This window comes from Cucurbita maxima, unplaced genomic scaffold (assembly GCF_002738345.1).
Source record: "Cucurbita maxima cultivar Rimu unplaced genomic scaffold, Cmax_1.0 Cma_Scf00048, whole genome shotgun sequence".
Lineage (NCBI taxonomy): Eukaryota > Viridiplantae > Streptophyta > Magnoliopsida > Cucurbitales > Cucurbitaceae > Cucurbita > Cucurbita maxima.
The window spans coordinates 335,054-349,105 of NW_019272064.1; the positions used below are offsets into that span (position 1 = coordinate 335,054).

The 14,052-nt window shown below is 37.4% G+C and overlaps 2 protein-coding genes across 2 annotated transcripts; both read left to right on the forward strand.

Moving 5' to 3' along the window:
* The first annotated feature begins 4,083 nt into the window (after positions 1 to 4,083).
* Positions 4,084 to 9,740, forward strand: LOC111470921 (CDPK-related protein kinase-like). The gene is made up of 11 exons (XM_023116572.1): positions 4,084 to 4,632; positions 6,383 to 6,513; positions 6,678 to 6,719; positions 6,818 to 6,926; positions 7,845 to 7,923; positions 8,004 to 8,300; positions 8,376 to 8,488; positions 8,585 to 8,692; positions 8,786 to 8,848; positions 8,954 to 9,121; positions 9,214 to 9,740. Exons 1-11 carry the CDS (start codon positions 4,084 to 4,086, stop codon positions 9,352 to 9,354), a joined length of 1,800 nt encoding a protein of 599 aa, XP_022972340.1. The 3' UTR covers positions 9,355 to 9,740.
* A 1,023-nt stretch (positions 9,741 to 10,763) lies between these two features.
* Positions 10,764 to 13,766, forward strand: LOC111470919 (pentatricopeptide repeat-containing protein At5g39710). The gene has a single exon (XM_023116570.1). The coding sequence runs from the start codon at positions 10,852 to 10,854 to the stop codon at positions 13,111 to 13,113; it is 2,262 nt and encodes a 753-aa protein (XP_022972338.1). The 5' UTR covers positions 10,764 to 10,851; the 3' UTR covers positions 13,114 to 13,766.
* The last annotated feature ends 286 nt before the right edge of the window (positions 13,767 to 14,052 follow it).

Consider the following 14,052-nt stretch of genomic DNA (forward strand, 5'->3'; position numbering starts at 1 on the left):
TATCAACATTTCATGTGGAGGCAAAAGCTATACACATTTATAGAAATATATAAATTATTGATGATCCCAATTTTGCTTAACCGAGCTATCTTGTGGTATATGCGTGTGTCACAGTGAGGGTGAGCGTTTTGAGGCAAGTGTTTTTGAAGGATAGTAATGGGCGACACAAGTGTGTCGGTATCTGTAAATGACATGACATGGGCACGAGAGAACCAATGTCTCGATAGAATTAGAACTGATGTATGTTTGAGATGATTCAATGAGATGAGCAACACGTGGACTTGTTAGCATGACTGATGTATGTTCATTATGTGTTCTTCAAATTTTGAAGCGGATAAAGTGGGTAAATCTTCAATTTTGTTAGTTGAGATCGAAACAAAGGAAATGACGTTAATGTCCTTGTCAAGATATTAATATAATAAATGTATGTGAGTTGTTTTTTCTCTAGAGATATTGTTATTAGTTGTGATAAATGTTAAAACATAGCTAAAAATATTTTTGAAATAGATGGAGGAGGAAAATGAAAGTGACTTGAAGGAGACTTGTAGAGTAAGCATTGAATGAGTGTAGCTAAAAACAATTGGATGGGAACAATTTATAATGGTCGTAAAATTTAATGGTCGATGACTGTGACGCTATGATAAGATTTGTGGCATGTTGTTGGGGGCTCGATGACGACTGACGATGGTGGACAACGAAGATAAGTTATAGTTGTTGGGGTCGATCGATGGTAGACAATCGACGATGGTTAATATAGAAAAACTTGGGAGTCGTAGTGTGAGGGTATTTTGGTCATTTATATATATAAATATGAAGATTTAAGAGGGATTAACTCTGACGATATGATGAGATCTGTAGTTTTCGGTGGATTGCGCCCGTTGTTGAGGGTTGGGTGATGAATGACGATGATGGACAATGAAGACGGGTTGAACTGTTGGTTGGGGGCAGTCAATAATAGACGGTCGATGATCAACGGTGGTTATTAGTAGTAACTATGGTGAAAGTTAATATAAAAAATTGGTGTGAATTACTTGTAATTTAATTTAATTTTTATTACAATTATTAACTACACTCGAACAAACAAACTATCGTATTTATTTCAAAATTTTAAAAGCTAAAAGATAATTATTTATTATTTATTATTTTAAATGTAAAACAATGAAAAAAAAACTTTTTTTTTTTCAAAAAATTAAATAATAAAGTAAAAGTCGAAAAATTGAATTTAAAAGTTATTTAAAAATTCAATAAATACTTAATATATTTATATTAATCCAAATTGCAAAAGAAGAATTCTTAGTTTATTTTAATTATTTAAAAATATTTGACAAAGTTAAAGAAAAAGAGTAGTACTGAAAGGGACATGTTTAGGTCAGCGGTAATAAAAGATAATTTATTTTATATAAATAATAAAATAAATTTGAACTAATTTAATAAATAATTTCAACTAACCAAAAGTTTGAATAATGACCTTTGAAAATACAAACACCACTTACGTTTGCTCTTTTATGAGAATGATGGATAAAAAAAAAAAAAGTTAGATACCAACTAACCCTAATTAAAAACGGTCGTATTCGATAGGTTTGACTTGATGTTCGAGGTAGAAAATTTAAATAACACGATAAAAACATTCCTTTTATTTTAAGAAAGTTCGTTATATGTTATAAACGCTCTCGGGATAGTTATAGAGGTGTTCATATGACTCGATAATCTGACCAATCTGGACTGCTCACCCGACCGAAACATAATCATAAAAGTTGGGTTGGGTTGACTTTTTAAAAAATAAAAAAATTTGGTTCCGCTTATGAGTTGGCTTTTTTGAATTCAAATCACACAATAAAAACATTCATTTTATTTTAAGAAAGTTCGTTATGTGTTATAAATGCTCTCGAGATAGTTATAGAGGTGTTCATATGACTCGATAATCTAATTAATCTGGACTAGCCCTTGACCCAAACATAATCATAAAAGTTGGGTAGGGTTGACTTTTTAAAAAATAAAAAAATTGATTTGGATTTTGAGTTGACTTTTTTGAATTCAAATCACACAATAAAAATATTCTTTTTATTTTAAGAAAGTTTGTTATATAATATAAACGCTCTCGATATAATTATAGAAGTGTTCATATGACTCGATAATCTGACCAATCTTGATTGTCCACTCGACCCAAACATAATCATAAAAGTTGGGTTGGGTTGGGTTTACTTTTTTAAACATAAAATATTTGGTTTGATTTGTGAGTTGGCTTTTTTGTCGGGTTTTGAAAATAGGGTTACAACATAATCCAATCCCACTCTTGAAAAAATTAAGAATATTTAACGTTTGTAGTTGATGTTAATGATGTGTCGTGACTTGTAAATGTTTGATATTTGAATTTTATGAGATTTTAGCTATCCGATCAACCAACCCAACTCGAACATAGAGGGTTAGATTGTAAACTCTATTATAATTGTTCGGGTTACTAATCCAACTAATCCAGACGGGAAGTACACCCACCTAGAGGGTTGGTTTTAAAATTTTTAAATATAAAAGCATTAATTTTCCTTAAATTGCACATTTAAAATATTTCATATGATTAAAACAATGTCATTAATCTAATATAAAATCATATTTTAAAATTGATACATTGACTAGTTGTCTAACGGTGGGGCCCACTCAAACCCTAAACCAAGATATTTGAAGCACAATTATTAATAAAATAAATAAAAATAATATAATTTTATATAATTATGTACAAATTGTGCAAAATACAATATTGTATTGCCTTTAGTGATTGGGACCAACTCACCTGTCTATAATCTAATCCTACTTCTATTATTTTCTTTTCCTAACCATCCCCAAATAAATGCATTAAATATTCATTTTTTTAAAAATTTAAAATTTTAATTTCATTAATTTAAACCAGAAAATAAATTTATACGGTTCACCGTATAAACAGTTCTATTAATCTCACCGACAAGTTGTTAAAAGACTCGTATGATTTGAATCGTTAGACGAATACGACTCTCCACAGTGGTATGATATTGTCCACTTTGAGTATAAGCTAAAGGTCTCGTACCAATGGAGAGAGTATTCCTTCGTTATAAACTCATGATCATTCCCTAAAATGGCCAATGTGAGACTTTCATCATCCAAAATGAATGTCTTTGATAGTTGGTTACCGTGATGTTTGACCAATTTCTCGAAAGTTTATTTACTCTTTCGGTAATAATCCAAGCCCACCGCTAGGAGATATTGTACTCTTTGGATTTCTTTTTCGAGCTTCCCTTCAAAGTTTTTAAAACACGTATGTTTGGGAGAGATTTTCATACCCTTATAAAGAATGTTTCGTTCTCCTCTCCAACCGACGTGAGATTTCACAATCTACCAATTCGAGACTCAGCGTCTTCGCTGGGCACTCGTTCCTATCTACAATTGATGTGAGACCTCACAATGATTGAGAGGGAAACAATCATTATTTATAAGGTGTGAAAACCTGTCCCTAACAGACATGTTTTAAAAACGTTTAGAGGTAGTCCAAAAAGGGAGCTCTGGTGTATAATGAATTAAAAAAAAAGTCGAATAATAAATTTTTTAAAATTAATTAATCTAAAATTTTAATTTTTGTTAAAAAAATGTTAGAATAAATTAATAAATTAAATTAGGACAAATATGACATGTAGGTTAGATAAGAAAGGTGTCATTAATTAATTAATATATATTTTTGGCAGGAAATATTTGAACATTTGAAAAAAAGAAAAAAGAAAAAAGAAAAAATCAATAAAATGAAATTAAAATAAAGGAAAAAAAATATCATGTGCCTGACACGTGGCCAGTTAGCTATGAAGATGTACAGCTAGATGGCTCACTCCATCAGTTCTTTCAGTTCATCCTCCTCTCTGCTTTTCCTTCATCCCTTTCCTTCGTCCCTCAGAAACTCTGCAACAAATCCTTTCCTTCTTCTCTCTAAGAACCCTCCATTTTTCTCTCTCCTCTTCAAAAATCTTCCGGTTCCTTCTTACTATGCCGTTGATTTCTCCTGGTTCACAGAGTAGTAGCAACAGTCTGAAGGGATTCTTCTCTGATCGGTGATTTCACGATTTTCCGATGGGTATATGTACTTCAAAGCCACCACCGAAGCCGAATCCGTACGCTCCGAGAGATCCAGATGGGCGGATTGATCCATCTCAGACCCCCAAATCGGCGCCTACTCCTCACCGGAAAGATGATCTTGTCTCCGGGAAACAATCGCCGTTTTTCCCTTTCTACAGCCCTAGTCCGGGGCATTATTTTTTGAAGAAGAAGAGCCAAAACTCGCCGTTGCCAGCGGGTGGGACTGAGAGTACTACCTCCACTCCTGGTAGATTCTTCCGGCGCTCGTTTGCTCCTCCTTCTCCGGCTAAGCATATTAGGGCAGTGCTAGCGAGGCGGCTTGGAAAGAAGGCGGGTTCTACGGCGGCGATTCCGGAGGAAGGCGACGAGGAAGGCGGGATCGAGTTGGATAAGAGATTTGGATTCTCGAAGGAGTTCACTAGTCGATTGGAGGTCGGGGAGGAGGTCGGGAGAGGCCATTTTGGGTATACTTGTTCTGCAAGGTTCAAGAAAGGCGAGCTTAAGGGTCAACAAGTTGCTGTTAAAGTTATTCCTAAAGCAAAGGTTAGAACAATTCCAATTTTGAATTCCCACATTCTTTTAAACTCCTCCAAATTTGGATGTCTCTAATTCAGTACAGAATTAGTGGGCACTACTGATTTTAGCACAGGATCTTGTTTGAAGATCATAACCCACTGGCTTTTCTCCTTGGAGAAGCTAATTCTGGCTGAGTTTCCTCTCAAAATCGACAAGTTTAGGCAGAGTTTCTCGAGATTCGCCTTGCGCATTTGATCTTTCTATTATAATATAGAGTTTGGTTTTGAATTTTCCTCTTCGTGTCGAATTCAGTAGTTTTCCATAAATAAAATAGTGTTCACATAGTAAAGTGTTCAACGATTCTGGTCGATTAATACTTTTAGGCAATTAAATAACAGCTTACTTTATCTTGAATACTTGTGCAATTGAGAGTTTATGCGGCAGACGCGCAAAGGGGTCAGCCTATACGTCTTTTCTGACCTTTGAAGTCAATGACGTGAATCATCTGGACCCACCAGAGGAACCCATATTTGGATTTCCACTGTGTTAAACACAATTAAGGAAATATTTTACAAGAAATAATCTTAAACTTGCCACTTCGAACCAGTTTTCCTCCCGGATTTTCTGGGAATTGAGCTTTTCACTGTTTGAGATGTGACTTTCTTTAGAATTTGATTGAGCTCAAGTAAATAGCTGAAAACGTTCTTGGCCTCCAATGGGTTCTTGGTGGTCATTTTTTTTAGAAACTACTATTGCCATTTTAGCATCTTCTGATGTTGATGTCCTAATGATAAAAATCCTCGGGTCAGGTTAATAAATAAGGGAAATAAGTTTAGGTCGGGGAATAAAATCAAAGGTAAAGAACTGCTTAAACTTAGTGCTTGTGAAACCGATAGGCTTAGAACTCGTTGTAAGCTGACTTTGAGCTATCAGAAGAGGAGAGAATATGTGAGACTTGAAGAAGAGAGAATTTTATATGCTCAACTGTAAAGAACTGTAAACGTTCTTTTGATAGCTTTACCTTATTCAAGAAAAGAGATATTGAATGTACCTGCAAGTACTAAGACAAGAGCTGATAGGTGAAAGAGGTAAGAGAAGCTAAGTTGGAGAGGTGAATGAGGAGTACTAGTTTTCTCTTTCGTACTCTTCAAGTCATCAAATGTGAAAGAATCATGTATTTTACAATTGTTTGATGTTCATTCTCTGTGGTTTCTATAGCTGTGATTTTGGCATACTCTGATGTCCATACAGATGAAATTTGAATTGGGTGGTCACTTAGCTATCTGGACTGTTCAGATTTCCTTGCTCATTAATCATTCCCTTAATTGGATAATGCATAATTAACATTCTCGATTGCATTATATTTTTCCTCGTTTGATGGTAAGTGGGAAGATCATTTTTGAGGATCACATCTAAATAAGAAACACTCGAGTTTTTGTAAATGTGCCACTGGCTTAGTTGCAGTGACACCCCCTACCTAGGATCTACGACGAGTGGCATGCCTTATACAGAATCAAGTGCTTTTTAACCTCATGATTTATTTTCGATTGAGATGATTAACCTTACGCACTAACCATGTTTATGGATGTACGAACCTTTAGTCTTGGTCGCTACTAGAAATTGATCGTGTTTCATTGTTCTTTCGTGCTTATTTTTTAATGCTTTGGTGTTATCAGACAGAGCCTTCTTTATCCTATGGGATTATTTAATTTTTCTTCTTCTTCCTCTCTCTCTCACACGCTCATGACTTGTAAACCTTGCTTTCTGTAATTTTCAGATGACAACAGCTATTGCAATTGAGGACGTGAGAAGGGAAGTAAAAATATTGCGAGCCTTGACAGGACGTACCAATCTAGTACAATTCTACGAAGCATTTGAAGACCATGATAATGTCTACATTGTAATGGAGTAAGCTTGGAGCTCCTCCTTATACTTTAAAATTGTCATTTTATAGCATCCTCAATCAGCTATGTATCTTTAGAATCCTTCAAACTTTCCTATATTGTTTAGGCTGTAGATTTTGTTTTACAATCTCATAGACATTACTCATAATGACTTATGTGGACATTCAGGTTGTGCGAAGGAGGAGAGCTTCTAGACAGAATACTTTCAAGGTGGTAATTTTGGTAACAAATATTAACTTAAGTATGTTTTTTAATCTTTTTGACTTGCATTATTTTTCTCTGATAGAGATTGTAATGATGTTCTTTAGAGGTGGAAAGTACTCGGAAGACGATGCAAAAGCTGTCATGGTTCAGATATTGACCGTTGTTGCATTTTGTCATCTTCAGGGTGTCGTGCACCGAGATCTGAAACCCGAGGTTAATCATATTCTCAAAACTTTTAAAGTAAATTTCATTGATAATGGCATGGAGTGTTTATAAAATACATTTAGTCACAACAGCTCAATCAACCTTGAGAGCGTTGTGTGAAAACTAGTCATGCAAGAGGCTTGTTCACTGTCTTCCCATATCTGAGCCCTCACCAAATAACCCGAAATGTCGAAACTGCATGTGTTTGTCTGATTTGATATTAGATATAATGCTGCCTATGAGATCCCATGTCGGTTGGGGAGGGGAATGAAACATTCTTTATAAGGGTGTGGAAACCAATCCCTAGTAGACGCGTTTTAAAAACCTTGAGGAGAAGCTCGAGAGGGCTAGCCCAAAGAGGAAAATATTTGCTAGCAGTGGGTTTGGGCCGTTACAAATGATATTAGAGCCAGGCATCGAACAATGTGCAGTGAGGAGGTTGAGCCTCGAAGGGCGGTGGACACAATGCAGTGTTTCAGCAAGGACGCTGGGCCTTGAAGGGGGTGGATAGTGAGATCTCACATCGGTTGGGGAGGAGAACGAAACATCTTTTATAAAGGTGTGGAAACCTCTCCCTAGCAGACGCGTTTTAAAAATCTTGAGGGGAAGCTCGAAAGGGAAAGTCCAAAGAGGACAATATCTGCTAGCAGTGGGTTTGGGCCGTTACACGGGGCACCTGATCATTGGTGATATATTTCCTTTTCAGTTAACTTCTAGATGTTCAATGGCATAATTCAGTAACAAAATTATCATTCTATATCTCCTCCTCTGTATAAAGATATATAGAAGTTTTCTTTTCCCCCTCTTGTGTCATGGCTGTTTTCAAGGTCCCATCCATCTTGCCTTCACTTTTTCTTGTAGTCAATTGTAGATGATCCCGATTGAATATTTCGTTTATTTTTTGTTCTAATAATTTAAATTTCCCAGAATTTCTTGTATACATCTAAAGACGAGAATGCCCAGTTGAAAGCCATAGACTTTGGGTTATCTGATTTCGTCAAGCCAGGTTCGTTTTATTTTCCATGTTTTTGCTGTTGATTTCTCAAGTTCTAGATGGTGCTCTTAATATAATTTTGTTACTTATAGATGAAAGACTTAACGACATAGTCGGAAGCGCATACTATGTGGCACCCGAAGTTCTCCACAGATCTTACGGTACAGAGGCCGATGTGTGGAGTATAGGTGTGATTGCATACATTCTTCTATGTGGTAGCCGTCCATTCTGGGCCCGGACCGAGTCAGGAATTTTTCGAGCAGTCTTGAAAGCTGATCTAAGTTTCGATGAAGGTCCATGGCCTTCATTATCTTCTGAAGCAAAGGACTTCGTCAAGCGCTTACTAAACAAGGATCCACGCAAACGATTGACGGCTGCTCAAGCATTAAGTAAGCTTCTGTCTTCCCCTTGTACAACGTTGACTTGCTTAATATCCTAAATCTTCTGCAACGATTCATTTGCAGGTCATCCTTGGATTCGGAATTACAACGGTGCAAAAGTTCCTATCGATATCTTAATATTCAAGCTCATGAGAGTTTATATGCGGTCATCGTCCCTGCGTAAGGCTGCTTTACGGGTGCGTACTTGTATGTTATAGGAAGGGAATGCTTCTTTTTCCTTGGTTTAAATTTATTTGTGATCCCATATAACTTTAAAGGCGCACTGTTTGCAGGCTGTATCCAAGACATTGACGGTAGATGAGCTCTCTTATTTAAAGGAACAGTTTGAACTGTTGGAACCAAATAAAAATGGCTTTATAACTCTGGAAACAATTAAGATGGTTCGTTCTCTCTTTCTCTCACGCACGTGCACACACGAACACAAGAACGAAATGAACGGTGTAAATTCATTGTTGTCCTCTTATTTTGGACAGGGTCTCGCAAAACATGCAACCGATGCCATGAACGAGTCCTGTACGCTCGATTTTCTTGCAAATGTAACTTTTTTCTGCTTTTCCCCGTGCAAGAAGCTGTATTTATGCATGCTTACAAAGCTTGTACAATTCCTACTGACTACTAAATAATGACTTCTTCCATGACAGTTGAATACACTTCAATACAGAGGAATGGATTTCGAAGAATTCTGTGCTGCTGCATTGAGCATCCATCAGCTCGAAGCACTGGACCGGTGGGAACAACACGCTCGTTGTGCATACGAAATTTTCGAGAAGAACGGAAATCGAGCAATCGTCATAGAAGAACTCGCTTCTGTAAGCTGAAACCCACATTCAGTTTCATAATATCTGCAAACTTGTTTGGTCTCTTTCCTGAAATGTCATCCCTACCGTCTCAAACATTGCAGGAACTCGGACTTGGACCAGCCATCCCACTCCACGTCGTTCTGCAAGATTGGATCAGACACACGGATGGGAAGCTAAGCTTCCTTGGATTTGTGAAGTTATTGCACGGCGTGTCGAGCCGATCACTAGCAAAGGTGTCGTGAACGTGTTATAGCCGATCTTGGCGTGGATTATCCGAGTACAGAGTAGTAGTTCATGAGCGGTATTGGTTGGATGTGAAAAGGGGTCCTTAAAAACACCAGAAAAAGCATGGAAGCAATGGAAGCATAGCAGAAAAGTTGTAGTTTTGGAGCATATTTATGAACTTACTTCGCAGAGCCAATTCTTTTGGGAGCTGTTTGGATCATTCATTTCAAAAGAGCTCTATATGGACAACTTCCCATGAATGTTGACTTGAAGAAGTTCCACTATAAATGAAGATGTAATTTAGTATTATTGTTCTTATTCTTTTCTTTTATCAGATAGTGTGATAGCATTGCCACTCATGAAAGACACTATTAATACACAACTTTCAACCATCTTCTCTCCACTTTCTTTCATCTCTAACACTCATTTCTTTTCAATTTATTTTATGTTTATATTAATATATTCTCGAACAAAAGTGCCTCGAGATAACCGTCTCCTAGTCGTCGCTGTGTTGTGTCTGACCCATCCTCTAAGCACCCTAGGAAGGTAGAGAGTGTAGAGAGTGTGACAATATACACGCTTTCCTTTACTCCATAGGTTTTAATCATTCCAGTGACCCAAAATTGACTAAAAATACACGAAGGCTAATTCTCGCTTATACATTGAGAAAGAACGTCGATAGGAATCCTCCAAGCACCCTAGGAAGGTAGAGAGTGTGACAATGTACACGCTTCCCTTTACTTCATAGGTTTTAATCATTCCAGTAACCCAAAATTGACTAAAAATACACGAAGGCTAAGCCTCGTTTATACATTGAGAAAGAACGTCGATAGGAATCCTCCAAGCACCCTAGGAAGGTAGAGAGTGTGACAACGTACACGCTTCCCTTTACTCCATAGGTTTTAATCATTCCAGTGACCCAAAATTGACTAAAAATACACGAAGGCTAAGCCTCGCTTATACATTGAGAAAGAAGGTTGATAGGAAAACTCTGTTATGCACCAACAATGACCCATTCTCTTTACCTTTCTCGTCCTCTACCTTCATTCTTTGATGGCTTGAATTAGTTCCATCTCTTTTTTTCTTCCGAAATAGGGTCGTCAGACTTGCTAAACACCCTATAAAGAGCAAGAGTTTCGTTCTTTCAATACTCGAAGAAGACCTCTCAATCTCCTGTTCAGAAAGAAATCACCGACGACTCTCTAGATAGAGTGCGTTGGTTGTAGCCGCTGTTTTGGATTTTCGTATTTTTTTTTTATAATAGCAAGTGATTAGTTTCGATTTGATAACTCGACAATAAGACAGGGCCCGATATCGAGAGAAGAATAGATAAGAGGCCCACTAGTAACGATCTAGCAGAGTGTTATTAGTAACGAGACTAGAGCCTTTTTGGATTTTAAAAACTTCAGCTTTGGCCGGGAAACCTGATGGGAAAACGTATAAATTAGGGTAGCTCTGAACCTCCTTCCCTTTTGTCGGTGAAACCCTAGCCCTCATCCATCTCCGTTCGCAGTATGCTCCTCAATAAACCCCATTTTTACCGCTCAATATCCACTCTCTGCTCTCCCGCCGACGCTCTTCTCGCCGACAAAGCCATCGTCTATCTCCGGCGCCACCCAGATCAGCTCGCCATTCTTTCCTCCCACTTCACTCCCCAAGCCTCCTCCAATTTACTCCTAAAATCCCAATTCGATCAAAATCTAGTCCTCAAATTCCTCGATTGGGCACGTTCCCAAAGATTCTTCTCCTTCCAATGCAAATGCCTCGCTCTCCACATCCTCACTCGCTTCAAACTCTACAAGACGGCGCAATCCCTAGCTGAGGAAGTCGCGGTCAATACGATTGATGAAACTGGCGCCGAACTCTTTCAATGCCTTAAGGACTCGTATCATCTGTGCAATTCCAGCTCTGCGGTAATCGATCTTGTAGTTAAGTCATGTTCTCGCGTTAATTTGATTAATAAGGCTTTGAACATTGTTAATTTAGCGAAATCTCATGGGTTTATGCCGGGCGTGCTTTCTTATAATGCTGTGTTAGATGCTGTAATTAGGACTAAACAATCGGTTAAGTTCGCGGAGGGGGTTTTTAAGGAGATGATAGAATGTGGTGTTTCCCCCAATGTGTATACATATAACATTTTGATTCGCGGGTTTTGTGCTGCTGGGAATTTGGAAATGGGGTTGTCTTTTTTTGGTGAAATGGAGAGAAATGGGTGTCTGCCAAATGTGGTTACTTATAATACCATAATTGATGCTTATTGTAAGTTGAGGAAGATTGATGAGGCGTTCGGGTTATTGAGATCCATGGCATTCAAAGGCTTGGAGCCAAATTTGATTTCATACAATGTGGTGATAAATGGGTTGTGTCGAGAAGGACGAATGAAGGAGACGAGCGACATTCTCGAGGAGATGAACAAAAGAAGATATGTTCCTGATGAGGTGACATTGAATACACTTATAAATGGTTACTGTAAGGAAGGTAATTTTCATCAAGCACTTGTGTTGCACGCAGAGATGGTGAAAAATGGTTTGTCACCGAACGTCGTTACTTACACAACTTTGATTAATAGCATGTGCAAGGCTGGTAATTTGAATAGAGCTATGGAATTTTTGGACCAGATGCGAGATAGGGGACTACGTCCGAATGGGAGGACGTATACTACATTGATCGATGGATTTTCTCAACAGGGACTACTAAACCAAGCATACCAGGTTATGAAAGAAATGATTGAGAATGGATTCACCCCTACAATTGTTACCTATAATACTCTCATTAATGGGCACTGTATCTTAGGGCGGATGGAAGAGGCTGCTGAACTCCTTCAAGAAATGACAGAGAAGGGTTTTACGCCCGATGTCGTGAGCTATAGTACCATTATTTCAGGTTTTTGTCGGAATCGAGAATTGGAGAAAGCTTTTCAACTGAAAGTAGAGATGGTGGCTAAGGGTATTTCTCCTGATACAGTAACTTATTCATCACTAATTCAAGGTCTTTGTGAGCAGAGAAGACTTCGTGAAGTTTGTGATCTCTTTCAAGAAATGGTAAGTGTTGGCTTGTCTCCTGATGAAGTTACTTACACATCTTTGATCAATGCTTACTGTACTGAAGGCGATTTAGATAAGGCTCTCGGGTTGCACGATGAGATGATAAAAAAGGGGTTCTTACCTGATATTGTTACCTATAATGTGCTTATTAACGGATTAAATAAGCAAGCTCGTACCAAGGAAGCGAAGAGGCTTCTGCTGAAGTTATTATATGAAGAGTCTGTGCCAAATGAAATCACATATAACACTCTGATAGATAACTGTAACAATTTAGAGTTCAAGAGTGCGTTGGCTCTTATGAAGGGATTCTGTATGAAGGGTTTGATGAATGAAGCAGACAGAGTTTTCGAGTCTATGCTTCAGAAAGGTTACGAACCCAACGAGGCAGTTTATAACGTCATTACACACGGTCACAGTAAAGTTGGAAATATCGAAAAAGCTTACAGTTTGTACGAGGAAATGTTACAATCTGGATTCGTTCCCCACTCTGTGACTATTATGGCTTTGGCTAACTTACTGTTTGCTGAAGGCAAAGATGTAGAGTTGAATCGAGTTCTTGAATACACGCTGAAAAGCTGTAAGATTACCGATGCCGAGCTTGCGAAGGTACTCGTTGATATCAACAATAAAGAAGGTAACATGGATGCAGTTTTCAATGTGATTAAAGATATGGCTCACAGTGGCTTACTACCATACAGTTCTGCTCACTTGAGGACTTCAAGAATAAAGTGAAAGAACTATTTAGTAATGTCAAGAACCGATCTATTGAATATCTTGAGAAGATGAAGATAGAATGGAAGTAAGCGTCATAAGCTTATGGCTTCCCTTCGTTTGCCAGAGATTTCAGTTGGTTGGCTATTCTTCTTTCTACCATCTTAATGCCCCGAGAAGCGATAAAGGAAGAGAGACGACGCGTGTAACGGTCAAGAAGAAGAGAACAGAAAAAGAGGTTAGAAGTTAGGTTTGTGTTCTCGCACGGAAGAATTGATGTTCCATCTAGCTAAAACCGACGATGGCTCCTATGACCCAAAACTCAAAATGAGCCACGAGAAGAGCTGCAGCTGGAATCGTCGAGAACAGAAAGAGCGTGGACAAAGGGAGTCGACAGACAAAAGGTTGGTGGTGATGAAGGGGAGGTTTCAGAAGAAATGCACAAATGGAATTGAACTGTTGTTCTGTTTCTGGTGGTTTCTTCTAATATTGAGCGCTAGACAAGAGAGAACATAGAAGAACAAATGCACAAATGGAATTGAACTGTTCGTTCTGTCTTTCGTGTTTTGAATGTATGAGGGTGATAGTCGATTTAAACATAGTTTAATTAATCGTAACATTTTTGACACGGGTTAGAAGTTCAAATCCTTTCTCTGATGAATGACAAATTCATTTATTTTTTTTCTTACCTTCTTATAGAAGGTAGAAAAATTCATATTTCACCTTATATATGTTTTATTTAACTCATTTTATTTTCATTAGTCAATATTTTTTTAAAATATGCTTTATTATTTAACTTTATATGCCAGATTTTAAATCTGAATGATTTACTAAAATTAAAATTATTATTTTTATTTTTACCCTTATATTTATGTATTTCTAATGAATTTAAATTTTAAGATACATTTATTGAAATTGATATTAAAAGTGTGAAATTTGTTTTTGAGGAAAAAAATACTT